The sequence below is a fragment of the Trachymyrmex septentrionalis genome, unplaced genomic scaffold (assembly GCF_001594115.1).
Source record: "Trachymyrmex septentrionalis isolate Tsep2-gDNA-1 unplaced genomic scaffold, Tsep1.0 scaffold73, whole genome shotgun sequence".
In the NCBI taxonomy this organism is placed as follows: Eukaryota; Metazoa; Arthropoda; class Insecta; order Hymenoptera; family Formicidae; genus Trachymyrmex; species Trachymyrmex septentrionalis.
The window spans coordinates 1,313,339-1,330,018 of record NW_017305916.1 but is presented as its reverse complement, the minus strand read 5'-3'; the positions used below and the strand labels follow the sequence as shown (position 1 = coordinate 1,330,018).

At 33.8% G+C, this 16,680-nt stretch overlaps 2 protein-coding genes and 3 non-coding genes across 5 annotated transcripts in view; 1 reads left to right on the top strand and 4 right to left on the bottom strand.

The window, feature by feature from the left end:
- The window catches only part of LOC108753888 (mannosyl-oligosaccharide 1,2-alpha-mannosidase IA), a 619,733-nt gene that overhangs the window by 466,180 nt on the left and 136,873 nt on the right, over window positions 1-16,680 (bottom strand). The window lies entirely within an intron of this gene.
- On the bottom strand, window positions 4,306-5,976 carry LOC108753889 (facilitated trehalose transporter Tret1-2 homolog). The gene has a single exon (XM_018495852.1). It carries the CDS (start codon window positions 5,824-5,826, stop codon window positions 4,306-4,308), a length of 1,521 nt encoding a protein of 506 aa, XP_018351354.1. The 5' UTR covers window positions 5,827-5,976.
- On the bottom strand, window positions 11,675-11,747 carry Trnar-acg. The gene has a single exon. It is a non-coding gene; the product is annotated as a tRNA-Arg (tRNA).
- On the top strand, window positions 12,079-12,150 carry Trnae-uuc. The gene has a single exon. It is a non-coding gene; the product is annotated as a tRNA-Glu (tRNA).
- Window positions 12,900-12,973, bottom strand: Trnai-aau. The gene has a single exon. It is a non-coding gene; the product is annotated as a tRNA-Ile (tRNA).

Here is a 16,680-nt window from a genome sequence, read left to right as displayed (position 1 = left end):
AAAATGTTTTGCTCTATATTTATAATTAAACACTTTTATAATTATAATTATATTTTACAAAATATAGAAATACATTTCTAAAGAAAAAAATCGAAATACAGTTACAATAAATTTTCATTAAATTAACGGGATAAGCAATTGTTATAAACATTATCGTAGAAAAGGTAATAGCGTCATTAAAAGAAAACAATACAACAAAGTTACGCCGCTTCATCGTCATATTTAGAACACTGCAACTTTGTTACCTACCGGTTAACTTGCGACTTTATGGCAAACACCATCATCACGGTCCACGAAACTTTCAGAGTGTTGTTCCTAAAGTCGATTCCGACATTACCTCCGGCTTCGTATACGTTTCACAAAAATTGCAAATTATTGCCACCGCAGGCGCCGCACAGGCGGAGAAAAGAGCAAGGAGGAAAAGAGGTCTCGGAAAATCCAGTTCGTTTTTATCACCCTGTCAGGCTCTTAAGCAGAACTGATGCGAGGAACGACATTTTCGTTAGCAGGCAAAAGTAGAGTTGATCTCGTCGTTGAGCAATGTCAGGATAAATCGTTAAGTTTGGTTTTCTTGTTTTAGTAAAAGATTTATTATTTCTTTTGCTTCATTTACACTTTTAATCTCCATTTCAATAGTAGTATTTGTATTCCTCTTTGTTTAAAAATATTAAAAAATATGTCTTTACTCCCGAGGCGATTGCGTCAGAATATCGAATTTATCATTTTTTAAATGTATCCAATTGAAGATAAAACATACATAACAATCAAAGAAAAACAGAAAATACATTGAAGAATTTATTTCGAAATACGTTCTAATTACTAATGAAGATAAGCTACGGAATGCAAAGAAATGTCACGCAGAATAACGAAAGACGGCAGACGATAAAGATTTAATTTAATTTAAAACAAAAACTCTCTCTCTCTCTCTCTCTCTCCCTCTCTTTCTTTCTCTTTCGATGCAGGATAACGTCCTTTCTGTTTCGAAGATAAACCGGTCAACCTTTATCTCTCGCTCCTTAGTTCCAAAGAGCGAACCGGTATCCTTCCATTACTTTCTTTTCTCGCCGCTGTCAGTGGATTCCTAGGACTTGATAAAGTTCTAGATACTTTCTTTTTCTCACAGAGACCACCTCGTTCCACGATTACTCGCAGCGGCTGGAGATCGCTCCTTCAATTTTGTCAGAAAGTCGTGAACCTCTGCTGGCAACCCAGATTTAATCAACGTTCTGTCCTCCAGCTCGTATAAATTTTCTAATGACATCGAAGAGTTTGAGTTTCTCATCGGAAGTGACAGACTGCCGACGCATAATTACAATGAGCCGCTTCTCTTTAAACTTCGAGCTCATCTCGTGAGCAATGAATAATTTTGTAAAGATTTTAATGACATAGCTCGTATTGACAAATTGTGGAACGATGAATTTTACGATTGTAAAATCATGTACAATGCAAAAGAATAGCGCTATGGGCGGAGAACCGGCAGATGTAATCGCAATTTATTAGCCCCGCGCGAAACATGTGTCAAAAAGAAGCTTGCGATTACAGGGATTGTGCTACAAATGGTCGCAAATACGATTTATTAAGCCGGACAAAAAGTCCCAAGGAAAAAAACACGCATAAACAGCGGTTTACGCTTTAAGCGACGCGACTGTGTCGCAATGTTGCGATAAAAAGAACCGCTTACAGCAGCGTTTGAAAAATTTAATGCAAATGGAGTTGCGCTTTATTGCGTCGGGCGAGACAGAAACCGCCTAAATTTTTCGAAACTGTGGTAATCTACGTTCCCTAGACAAATAATAGCGTTGGTCGAGATATAAAAGTAATTGCTGTTTAATCGCTTCGTGTCGCGGAAAACGCGAAGAACTTCATGAAAAAGAAAATATCACTTCATAACACAGACATAGAACAGCAGACGGTGATGACCACGAGGAATGTTCATGAAACACATAAAACTTACGCGACGCGTGTCTATTATGATGTCACATTTTTATTTTATCAATAAATTTGCTATCCTTTTATATTTTTGTTAAATTTGTATTATTCCAGTATTAATATTATGCAAATATCTGAAATTACAAATATTTGCTCGATTTTTTAATACCTTTTTAAAGTGCTGTGATATGAAAAAATAATAAAAATCACTTTTTGTTACGGATGTTAACATATATTTGAACTTAACATACATATATTTACAAACGCAATATTTGATGTTTTAATATCGGAAAAGATACAATCAAAAACAAGCATTCTCTAATCCGCAACATTTTGTCTCTAATTCAACACACTTTCACTTTTCGAAACAAATTCTGTTGGTTTCACAATGTGTTACCTAATGAGTTTTTTTCATCGTTCGTATTGAACACAAAGATGTGCTAAGAATTCACTTAGCGCTTTGCGAAAGTCAATGCTTTTTACACTTGAACTGCGATACATATTTATAATATGGTGACTATAGAACGATCTGAATCGGTACAAATGTCGTCTTGAATCGAGAACGCTAAATGTTCTCGCTCGACTGCATTTTCCACTGTTAAGCTCCTCAGGGCGATAGATCGAAGAGAAGTCTAAAGTGCTTCACCGTCGACGCAAAAAGCGCCATTGGCGCGACGTTATCGCGTAGGGACCACCTAGTTTTTATTCCTCTCCATTACACGAGGACCTTCCTGAATGGGCCACGAGAGAGGACGCACGACGGGTCATTACGCATTCATGAAGATTATATGCAGTTCAGGCACGTCGCGCGTGGGAAATTGGGCCGAGATTGTCCTTATCGTCATAAATCACTTGTGTGATATCATCGACTTTTCATTCTCAATCACTGTTGATCGTGAAATCTTTCGAATCGTCAGATTTCTTACTTCGGCAGAAATATGAAATTTTTTTTTTCAATATCCACAAGATATCTCGAAGATAAACTAATTACACGTAATATAATATAAATGTATATTCTTGAAGTTTTTCAATCGATCCATAAAGCTATAATAATAATAAAGATCACATGCTGCTGCAATATAAGTGCGGCGTTTTGTCGCTGCAAGATTTGCGACCCATATTTTGCTGTGAACTGAGTTTCGCGAAGACGAGTACTGACGAAAATGGCTATGGAGTAAAAAGAAGCAAGGATAACGTAACGACCGCTTTGCGTGCTTGCAATAATCAACACGAGGCGAGCCGAATAAGAGCGTGGTCGAAGAAAAGAGGGTAATGAGTTAGGATTGGGGATGAAATTAAAAAGAGAAAAACCATCGGAGTTTAGCGTGATTCTTTATTGCGCTCGCCTTTGATACTACGAGATTGAAATCGTACCAACAGAAAGAGTGGTATCTGAAAGATCCATCTATGAATTACTGTCAAGTAACAAACGAGTAAAAGTTAGTCCAATACGAATACAAGATTAAATTCATCACTGTCGAATCGATTGTGGCGACCATAGTATATGTAATTTATGACGATTTATACGATGTAAAAACAAATGTGATTAAAATCGAAAACGCGTCATTTCTATTGAGAAACTTTAACATCTACGTATATATATTAGATGCGGTAGCAGATACATCTATCAACCGGAAACTGGAAACAATCTTTATCCTCATCGCCTTGAAATCTCGACGAAAGGTAATGAATCAGGATTCCTCGCATTTTAATAACCTCGACAGCACCGCCGTCATATTTCACTTGCGTACGCGCCTAAGTCATTGCGCTACCCGCAAAACGTCACGCGAACCGCCGGGACGAACCGTAATTTCCATCAGCTGCGGTAAGTGGTCCGAGCAATAATCACGTGAGAACGCAATTTTACGGTCCGTCATACTGGCAAGGCTTGCAGTTAAATTTCTATTGCTCTAGCCGCCCCGTCCCGAGACGGCCGCAGAGTCATTATTTCGACGCATCAGTTAATTTTACGGTACGACCGAAATGTATCTGATCAAAGAATCCGTCGCGTCGTCACTTACGGCAATGCGAAATTGTTTGCGGTAATGCACAGTCACACATTATGCAGCGATGACGTCAAATACATCATCGCTGCAAGTTGAACTTCAGTAATCTCGACATCCGAGTCTCGATTTGCAAATTACGTAAATTTTTCAAAAGTACCAGAAAGAGAAGATGTAACGCAGATGTGCCTACTTCATAACGTGCTAATACGCTTCTTTTATGAAAGGAAAGCAGCAATATATTCTAGATATACTAAAGCAAAATCTATAGCTTCCATTCAAATTACATATATAAATACAGAAATTATTACAATATTGATATACTTATAAAAATATATATTACATGTTGTAATCTACGTTCATTAAATGATCATCATTCATCAACCAACGTTTTCTTATCCAATTCGTCGTTTTTCTCAGAAGAAACACATTCATCAAACGGTACGTCCACATTTTGTGCTTCCGGTGTGTAACATTTCTTGTTTAAATATATCTGAATTTCCTGCAAGGTTTTGTTTTTGGTTTCAGGAAGAATGAAATATAAGACACTGCTCCCAATCAACGTCACAATGCCATAAACGGCGAATGTGCCTTCAAACTGCATAAATTCCATCATAAGCGGCATCGTCTTGATTACTATAAACATGCATATGTAATTGAAGCTGGTTGCTAATCCGGAACCAAACTCACAATATTTTCTCGGAAATAATTCACCGCAAAGCATCCAGGGCAGGGTAGTCAATCCCAATGACACCAGAATGATGTAAGCAACAAGTAAAATCACGAAACTCCAAGGTTTTCCAATGTCAAATGTCAAGCACACACTTAAAGATAACAATATGATAACAGTGCCATAACAGGATATAAACGTCACAGTGCGCCTGCGGCATGTTTTCAGAAGTACGCACATGAGAATAGCAAATATCAGACGAATTGTGTCGATAATAAGCATTACCGTATAGGGCGAGTGCGAGACACTCACCAACATCCCGACGCAGTAGAAAGTCATTACGTTAGAACCCGAGAACTGCATGATAAAGAAGTACAGGCAGATGATGCTGAGAGGTTTCAGGAAATATCGCGAGGTCCACATCCTTTTTTGCGATTGCAATAACGATCGTTTCTTGATTCTCTTTCCCGATATTTCCGCGAGTCTAATGGTTTCCAGGGGGGAGAATTCCTCGAGTGATTCTTCGCCACGGAGGTATATCCAGGAGCGCTTCGCCTCCTCAAATTTGCCTTTACGAAGCAGCCACAATGGACTCTCTTGCGAGTAGACAGAGACTATCCAACAGATTACAGGTAACACGCCACAGATATACGCGGTGGTTCGCCAATGCAGCCAAGTTCCCATCGCGTGACACGCCAATATACCGACCGAAAGGGTCAAGTTGCCTGCCCCCAGTAGAATACCACGTAGCAGAGGGTCGCTCGTTTCACTCACGTAGATCGAATATATGGGCGCCAAGACCCCGACACAGTATCCACAGAGAAAACTGCCTGCTATTAAAACTTCTACGCTGTTGGCGAAACCGATAATCAGCCAGCCTATAAGATAGACAGGAAATACTAGCATCACCGATGTCTTTCTGCCAAGTTTTTCCGCCATAAATCCACCGGTACAACATCCTGGAGCTATTGGTAGAAGTGTGGATGCTGCGATCCATGACTCTTGATCGATACTGAGCACTCCGAAATGATCCGTATTCGCAGATTCGAATGAAGATTCGACGTTATTGGTCGAAATTCTCTCCAGTTGCGGAAGAAGTATCGCGCTGTAGCCAAATGACATACCGGTTACGCAGAGTCCGATCAATTGTCCCGAAATTGTTAACAATTGTCTGAGATACAGCTTGAATTTGGTATCTGGTATATCACGGTCATTCATCTTCATTACGGTACAATAATATCGATTGTAAAAAGAATTCAGAGATGTTGATAAAAAATAACGTAACTATTCACTGTCACTTCTAATACGTATATACGTTGGAATTTTATCTCTTCATCTTCCAAATAAATTTCTTCAAATTCAAATTAGCTGAAATGCACGCACTACGAACGTTCAGTAAAATGAGACTGTTATAGAAACGTTGGTAAGATACTGCAGTTAAATAAAAATTGCTCGATAAATGACTTATATGTAAGCGATATTTGTAATTATCTCTATAAAGTTATTAAAAAGTATATACACAAGCTTTAGGTCACGACTGATTACATTTTATCTCTTCCACTCTTTATCGAATAACCACTGATATAATCGTGAGACGGATTAATTTTAATGCACGATAAATGAAATAACGAAATACCGACAAATAAGAATAATCCGTGCAGTCGTGCGGTTACAACATCGATTGGTAAAAAATTGCGTCCACAGGTGTTGTAACTAAATAATCATTTGTTAGAAGAAAATCAATTAATTATTCAGTTACGAAATCGTTGGACCTTTCTGCTCTTAACAAAAAAAATACAAAATATAAATCCTTTAATTTCACGGTTATTTTCCTTAAAGAGGGAAACCACTATGTGTCAGTCATATAATGTTGCATCCTTTTACAAACTAACAAGATGTAATCTTCAAAATGATTTGAATACCATTGAGACTCTTTTCAAAGGCTTTAATGCTCGAAGCTACTCAGATAATACCTACCAGTATATTCTCGACAATATTAATAAAAAATGACGCAAAGAAAAAAAGAGCAAGATAAACAAGCTATCAAGATGTAGCGTTATATAAAATTCAAAACAATGTTATTTTTTAAACTTATCCGAAAAATGTCGAAAATGCAAATTTAAAATTTGCAGGACAAGTATGGATTAATTATTACATAATTTTATTACATAATGTATGTAATAAAATCACAGCGATAACTTGAATATTAAAAAATAAATAAAAAATAAAACTGAGAATATTTCCGCTTATCGATTAAATGTGCAATTTTGCCTTTTTCTATTTTTCTTATCACATAGCAATTAAAAAAATCCGAAATCTATGTGGTATTATACAAATCCAATCCTATGTCTATATTATTTCACAAAAGTAAATTCGAGTGTCTCGTGTCGAAATAATGAAGTCAGTCCACCGTTCTGCCGTGTAGAAAATTAGACGCACCACATGCGTGACGTACATACGTCCTCACATGAAAATGAAACTGAAATCTCCATACATCTCTCTCCGCGTGTAAAATAATTTTCCCGCAGCGCCTCGGAGTACGCGTGGTATTTTAACTAGCTGAAAAGGGATTTAAACGATCCGGGATAGCGGCCGCGGGAATTTGAGAGCCGTGAATTTAATACGCACCCCTCGTCGAGCGACGGGGTGTTTCGTATTTTGGACGGCTGCCAAATGCGATTTTCGCGTTATTTATCTTTCGCGAGCGAGGATACGCGCGTCCACGCGAGGATGAGGGTCGAACTCGTACGCATCGATGTGCCACGATGCATCGTGTGCTTGTTCCGGCGATTAAAAACTAACGACTCCGCTAGCAGTAGTGCCAAGCGAGAGATATTTAACACGCTTTCGGTGTTTCGGATGTAATTAAACGCTTTTTTTTTTACCGTTCTCGCTTCTAATTTCCACCATCAATTTCAAGTAATTCTTATTCGTACAAAATGTAAATACCACTTCTCTTCTTTACAAAAATTACCGTGCAATAAAAAACTGTATAGAGCAAGGAAAAAGTCTTTTTATATGTATTTTCAACATGTTTTTGTCTTTAACTTGTTAAAATCTGTGCTAAAAAAAAAACTAAAAAAAACTTTTACGAGTGATCTAATTTTCTCGGAAGTGAAGAAGAGAAATCTTCTTCCTATTGACTTCATTTGAGACTTTACCCGTAAGTTTCGCGTATTTCAGGACCGGTCGATAGTTAAAATTCTTACAACGCGAAGGCAATCAGTAAACCAATAGAAATCAAGAGCTTGAACGAGCAAATAGTGAACCTGGCAAATTTCCGCCAATTCTATTACTAAATTTCTAACTCTTTGATATACGGTAAATATTCTGTCGTAATGTACCTGTTCATCTACTTCGACTCACGTCGCGTACGAGTTATGCCTTTTAATGTCGAGGACTCTCAAAACTCTCGTTACCCCCGCGAGCCTGCACTTCGACGTAAGAGAAAGAACTTGTTTAACGGCAAATGCTTTTACGACAGTATCCGTTGAGATCCAAGAAGCTAGTGGGTGCATTTTGATGAACTCGAGAAAGAATGAAAGTCAGATATAATTTCATGAAAACAAAGCGTAGTAGTTGATAAAAACGGCGAGAGTCAACGCCAAGTTAATAGTATATATAAAATATAACATAAATTTTCAATCGTATCTTCAAAACGTCATTTTAATATTTCGAGACACAAACATATATGTCGTATTTAAACGTTCCTAAAATGAACGAGAAATTGCGGGACGATGCAATATCGTCAGCATAATTTCTAGATGGATACAATGTTTACGAAGGCTTCTCCTTAGAGAGCGCCGAAATTTGGCGGAAAATTTATAAGCGCAATCTCGGAAGAAATTTCTGAGAGACCTCAGGTAATTCTAAGGTTTAATATAAGTTTCACTCGTCGTCTCTTTTCAGTCTCGTGTACAAGAGAGAGACTTATTTAATGGTTGATGCTCTTATGAGAGTGCATGTCGAGTACTAGGAAGGCCAGGGTCGTCGTAGATTAATGTTGACAAGCTCTTGAAATGATGCAAAGAAGACTTTTCGAAAGCAGAACTTTTCGCAATAGTAAAATCTCTGTAAAGTATTTTGTGCTATTATTTACGCATGATACGATTATTATAATGATACTATTATATATAATAATATAACAATTATGATAATATATATGTAATAGTATAAGTCATTGAGACCGACGGTATTCATATTGCGATTCTTATATTTAAGATTGTCTTAAGTAGTCTTAAGATGTCATAAATCAGACAGCCTTAGTATTTAAGATTTTACTTAAGATTGTAATAAGAATTAACTATAAATACCGGGCATTAAATTATTAAGCTTTTCTTAATTCACATGGGCAGAAAATTTCAATTTAAAATACGAGAGAAAATGGATAATTTATATAATTTATATAATAATAATATTTTTTCATTCGTTTTGTGCAAATTTGTGACGCGCATAATTAATTAGAAGAATATTATTTGCTTTTAATTAATTTGAATTATTATCATATAGAATGTGTTATTTTAACATTAATATATTTATCTATCATTAGTGGAACATCTGTCCGTTTCGAAACCTTTTGTTCGTATAGCACACTTGACGACTAAAAGCTTCGAGAAAGCCGCTTCACCTCCGTCGAACGTGGATAGGCCAGTTCGCATAGAGAGATTGATGCGTTTTCCGGAGTAGAGAAAAAACAACTCGCGTTGGATGCATTTGTTCGAGGTTTTAGGTGAAGAAAAAAAGCCTCCGTTGGAACAACCGAGAGAAAAGTTTCCACACAGAAGAAGGGAGCAAATGAACGAAGGTCGCGTAAGCAAGTAGATATAGTATAATATCTCTTTAGGAATACTAAGACACAATGTGATAAGTGAAAAAAAGGTTTTCAGACCAATTCCAATGGTCAAACATCATACTTTTCGTAAGTTCTTGTTTAAATGCTTTTTTACAGTAACCATGTAATATGGAAATCTGTAAAAACTAGTTAATCAATTAAGGAATACAAACACGGAATTCAACCTTTCATCGGTTCCAGTTGAACTTTGTGTGTGTATGTGTGAAAGCACAATCGATTTATTATTTAATTGTAAATTCTGATGAATAAATTTAAATCTATAAAAAGTAAGTAAAATACAATCCAACTATGATATAGTAAAAAGATAAAAACTCAGTGATAAAGCTTTCACAAGTATGCAAGAATTTTTTCAGATTTCTGTACAATCCGCGCGAAACAATTAAAAATTTACACTAAACCTCAAAAATTCAGGTTGACGAAATTCTACATGCTCGACGAAGAGTTAATAGAAATGATGTGAGAAGACTGACGTGAAAATACGAAATAGAATCAAAAAAATATTTAGACTGCATTTGCGGATAATGAGCTTACGAAACTTTTGTTGAAACAAATAATTAGAATTTTTATTATTTGACGACGCAATTGAAATTGTTTTACAAATAGGCAATTCGCACAAAAATATGCTAAACGTACATTTAATTAAAAATGCGCAGTGTTATAAAACTATATATTTTTAACATTTCATAATATACTTAGCACAAAAATCATGTAGAGAGAGTTGTGGTTAGAATTTGTTCATAAATGAAATGAAAAGTTAATCTTTTCTGCTCTGTGGGGAAATCAACATTTATATACGCAAAATTAATACACTTGATGTACATAAATACAATTTATCACAGCAGATTGATGCGAGAAAATATTGCCCAACGTAGCAAATCGTTTATTTTTTACGATCCATTTTGCACGTTTCATGTTACCTAAAAACCGATTCACTGAAATTTTTAAAAGGATTCCGGGTCAATTTAAACAGTTTTGAAAAATGATCGGCTATTGTTCATCGCTTGGACTACCAATCTCTCTCGTGCTTCTCTTCGCGGATTCATAACGCGTTCCTCTCTTGCAATAATATCCAATATATTACCGATGTTCAACATGCGAGTCGTGCCAGTGGATGGCGAAATGATTGCTTTACGAGTAGTCCCATTCGTTCGTTGAAACATTTGAGATATGAGCAAAACATTTTCTCGCAATAAAAGATCCGTAATGCAAAACGACACAAAGGACATTTGCGAGCATATTTGCGGAAATATGCAAGTACAAAGGATTCGACTTTAATGACAAGATTATCATCAACTTGACAAGACGTTCTACTATATCTTTTCTCGTATGGGCCGATATCCGTGTATTAGCATAAGATATAATTTAGGAAAAGAAATTACACATAGCGCGCGATAACACAAAAAGAAAAAAAAGTTGGAATTATTGAGAGTTTGGAAACAAACCTTAGATGTAAATATATTACATGTGTATTTATCGTTCTCCGTAATATAATTACTTATTTTATTAAACATTCTTAATATATATTTTCCAATCAATAGATCCAATAAAATTCGAAAAAGATCATACAATAATAAAAGTAAAAAGAAATTATGTTATTCTCTAACATTATTGATTTAATATAAAATTTAATTATTGCTTAAACATTTTAAAGCAATAAATTTATAATTACGTTAAAACTTTTAGAAATAAATATTATTACATCTTGTTGCAATATTTGCATAAATTACACAAAAATGTCGTGTGACATGAAAAATTAAACATTTTCAATATTTTGTATTTAGGTATATTATGTCTTATATATAATTGAAAATAATATTATACATTTTTTGTTAATTCCAATAAATTTTCATAAATCCATTCTTAATAGAGAGACTTAGAGACAGAGAGACGATACTGATAGAAAAATCAAGTGACATCGCTTTAATATTTTGTACTGACATCTATATTTAACATTTATTTTATTTGAATATATGTTATAAGTTTATAAATTTGTAAATATAATGCGCGTCAAAATTATAAAACAAATTCTAATAAGATTTTGCTCTAGAAAATTTGAACGCAATATATTTTTTAATATTTTCTTACAGTTGCGTATCATGTCATTAATAAAATGGAAATATATAAAACGTATTTTTATATATATATAAAAAATTACGTAAATTCTATATTATAATCATATATATTCGAATTTTAAATAATAAATTTTGAAAAAAAACAAATCGATCCTGCCAGGATTCGAACCTGGAATCTTCTGATCCGTAGTCAGACGCGTTATCCGTTGCGCCACAGGACCATCGAGGCTTGATATTGAATGTGCACAATTTTCTCGATCATCTAAATACCTTTACTTCAAATATTAGAAATATTTATAAAACTAAATCAAATATGACATGCATTTTTTTATATAAAAAATAATTTTCTTATTCTATAAAATATTCAATAAATTCAAAAGCTAATATCACTGAAAATTTAATCATATTTAGTTATTATATTTGAATAATATTATGTTATCTAAATAATTAAAAGAGAAATATAATTGAAGAATTTAACTTAAAAAATATTTAGACGATTTACAGTAATGTATCACATTCTTAAACCGGTTTATAAGACACTTCTTCAAGAAATCCGGTATGGTCTAGTGGCTAGGATACCTGGCTTTCACCCAGGAGGCTCGGGTTCGATTCCCGGTACCGGAATCTTTTTTTTTCCAAAAATTTTATACAAATAAAATTTTTAATCAAATATATAGATAATATTAATATTTGGAAATTTTGCAAAAACTTTTTACAATTAATATATTATTCAATATAGTACGCGCGATATATACGCGTATATAAGATTCTGTGCACGATCAATAAATACCATCACGGTCGCGAAGAAGAGTAAATAAGACGCGGCTATTGCTTTTCTCAACGAAAAAACTTTTTCCTATTACAAAAGCCACGTCTACTATTCTCCAAGTCTGTCCCAAAACGGTCCCATTAACGCTTCGCCAAACAAGCCGCGTCGAACTGGAAAAAGTTACTCAATTAGAGTTCTGGGTCGTTCCGAAACTTGCTCCATACTCAACCGAAACTCAAATTCTTCCTTCTCCTCATGCACTACTTTTTGCGCAACCACAAGCACGTACTTCTTCCGAAGTTAAGGGCACCGTGACCACCGTTGGTCGAACTTTTTTCGGCTTTATAAGTCGTGTACGTAGCCGCGATACAATAAGAAAAAAATATATAGGTGCAGAAAAAGTAAAAAAGGATTCCAAAGATACAATTCCACTTCTCTCTCTAGCAAGCAATGGAAATATATTTAATTAGTTTATTAATTAGAAGATTTAATATTACAATATTACATTAAATTTAATTTTTTTTATTTTCTGACGTATCAATATATTATTAATTAAAAAACTTATTTTAAAATTTTAAAATAATTTTCGATGAAAAAAAATATTTGGCCCATGAGGGGATCGAACCCGCGACCTTCGCGTTATTAGCACGACGCTCTAACCAACTGAGCTAATGGGCCAACTTGCCTGACGCGTTATCTTATAGGTTCTTAACTATTCTTCTTATATACTTTACATTTTATATATTTTTAAATATAGATTTTCTTAATATAGATAATTTTTAATATAATTATTTTCACTAAGACAGAGTTAATTTTTAATTACTTTATTTTTAAAAATAAGCAATTCTAATTAAATTTTTTTTTAATTAATATACAAATCAAGTAAAATTAAAATTAGAAATGAATTAAAAGAAATGTAAATAATATATAAAAATGGTATAAAATACACAGATTATAAAATATTTACGTAGCATTATAATTTTGGTATTTCTCTAACAGTAAAATTAAACTTATTTCAAAATCTTATTTAAATAATTTATTTAAATTTTTTAAATTTATTATGGTAATTTTATTAAAACAATCCAGTGTAAGAAATATTTGTTAAATATTAATGTTTGTTAACTACCAATTAATTATCTATTCTAAAAGGAAACCGGTATGTATTCGAGAAAGATGAGAGAGAGAGAGAGAGAGAGAGAGAGAGAGAAGCAAGATAAGATGTAGATATTATGTCGAATGTAATGCACCACCATTACGTTATTGGACTAATAACAATCAATACAGAAATATTGTGCAATGATACACTGAGAAAAAAATGCCTAAAAATAAATATATTTGTGAAAAATATATTTATTTCACTGAAAAATATTTATTTAAATACGGGTAAAATAAAATTTTATTCCTAGCAAATAAGCTATTTTATTTTTTTACAATTAATGAGATATATTTCACAGAAATATATATTTCGTCATCACAATCAAATTTCGTAAGTAACATTTGCTTCGCAAAATTTCGACATTTTTCTTTCAATGTAACAAGCATCATTGGACGCTGCCAGATAACGAAATGGCAAATATTTATCAAAAATCGAAAGAATTTTATTTAAAAGAATAATATTGGCTGGACAAAATGGAAAAATATTAAAAACATTTAAATCATTGTATATCAATTATGCAAGGATTGTTTTTAGATATTTAAAACTGAATGTTTTTTTAAATAAAGATTATTTAGCGTAATATTTTTTAATAATAAAAAAGAGAAATCATTTAAATTAGTACAATATCTACATACCACTAAAGCATTAAAAAAGATACGTTAATCTCATTTTATTAACCCCTAGGATATTTTACAGTATTAGTTGTACTCTTATCTTTTTCTATGATATTTTGGCTCTCCAAGCGATATCAAATTTACAGAGTAACGCTGGCACGACTGATAACTGCTCAGTTTTTTACTGTTTTGTACAACCTTAATAATTTTGCGGCTCTCTCTTTCTCTCTCCCTCTTCCTCTTGCAAAAAATATCGTCATGGAGTAAGTCTACAGGCTATCATAAAGTATTAAGCCGCTGCAGGTGTCCTGCATGACCCTACTACACACACACAGCGTCAGCAAACTTTCCTTTCTTTTACTTTCATACCTGCGCCCAGCAATCTGCTACCGTCTGGCAGAGCTTCAGAAAGAAGGAAGAGTAACGTATATGAACTTTAACAGCTATGGCCAGTAAAGAAACATAGATGTAGGCATGAGTTATATATTGAGTTATATATTGGTAGACTAATAGCATTCAAAATTCAGTAAAAATATTATTAGTTAATAAAATATCCTACATATATAAAAATCTTTCTTTGAATTATATTTGTAGTCATCATTAATAGAATTATTTCAGAATTCGTATATCTTCATAAAAATTACTCTCTTTTTACAGATAATAGTAAGATTCGATTTAAATTCTCATAAAATTATTATGAATAAATAAAATTTTCTCCAGATACGTGACAGTGTATATTTTTCTCATACCAGGTATACTTTTTGTAAAGTTTTTATAGTTATATGTAGACTACGTTAAGAGGATCACACAGAATTAACATAACAATAAGTGTATATATATATATATGAAAAAATCTTATATATATATATATAAGATTTTTTAATTAACGGATATAAATTAAATAAATAATAAAATGAAGTAATAAAATTCCGGATAAAGACATACTTTTTCGTCCAAATGCTTGTCAATACGCGTTAACAATGTAAAGTTCTGGATAACAAACAGTTTAATAACATTTCAAACAAAGTATCCCAGTTGCAATGAAAAAAATACGCGTCACTGTCGCAAAGTTCAAACGAAGTATTTTCATTTGCGTGAGTAAATCGCCATAAAATGGTCAGGCAAAAGCGATCGGACAAACTGACCATGTTTGCTATCGACTCGATGCTCGCAGCATGTCCCAGTTACATCGTAAAACTGTCGTTTTTTGGTTCAATCTCGACTAGCCGAGACTAAATTGAAGCCCGTCGCATATCTCGATTTAACTTATACATATACACACACATACATACATATATATATTATATATGTATATGTTATATACATATATGCGCGCGCGCGCGTGTGTGTGTGTATGTGTATGACTGATTCCGCAGGGGATGAAATCGGACTCAACTGACGTGAAACGAAAAAAAAAAGAAAAAAACATGTTCAAACTGTTATCTTTACGAAAATATGCTAAAAATTGGCAAAGTTACTTTATTGTTATTTTCTTTTTAAAGCAGAAAATTGCAGCTTTAATTGGTCTCACTTTAATCCTATTCATTTTCCCATGCATTACTATATTATTTTAAAATATTAAAGTGACTATTTAAAATAAAAGTCTGTAACAATAAATCAAATATAGAATACACAAATCGCATATTATTTTTAACTAAATTAAATGTTAAATGTACGGCGTATATAATTGTAAATTCGTCTTAGGAAAAGAGTGAAGAATACGAGTAAAAAGCACGAGATAATTAACGGTGGTACCTGTCCTCTACCATCGCATTTCGTATATAGTTTTGGCCGAGCGACGAGTCGATTGGGATTGTCGAGAAGGTGAAGGGAATCGAAGAGTGCAGACCTCAACGGTCCCCGAACAATCAGCGACAAATGCCGCTACTTGGGTGGCAACCTTCCACCTTGCTCTTCTCCACCTTCGTCTTACCATGATTCTGAGCTGTGAAATTCATTTCTGGAATCGCGACACGAATTTCTTACAATACAAAAAAAGTCCCCGCATCTTCGTGGGACTTTCGCAAAAGACATTGATGAAAATGTCACCATTAAAATTCATACAGAATTCATTGTCCCGATATTGAATAAAAACTGAGTTTTCGATAATATCATACAAATTAAATCGTTCGATGAAAAATAATTACGCAGAAATGGTGCAAGTATTATCATTTCACTATACATTAAAGTCATCATTGAATAAAAAATTGCCGGAAGAGCACAATTTTTTCGATCACAAAAAGTAATTATTCACAGACTGCGAGTTTCCACAGTGCGGAACAAATTTTTCTCGCGCTAGCTTGAATTATAACGCATGCAACCGTGCGGATTATTCCCACGCGTAGTCCATTTTAGCAAGATGTAAACTAGACGGGTGTAATTAATTAATTAAGGAAATTATTAATATCAATTAGAGAGATGTACCGAGAATCCCAGAGATATTTTGCATTATTTTTACGAGACGGAGGATACTTAAGACCGCTGTTTTATCGAACGCGATAATTGATGAAGTACGTAATCGCATAAAACAACGTGTAATTATTTCTTTAATAAGACGGCAATAGTAAACTTGGTTGTAATTGCAGAAAAATATATGCGACACAGAAGATTGAACG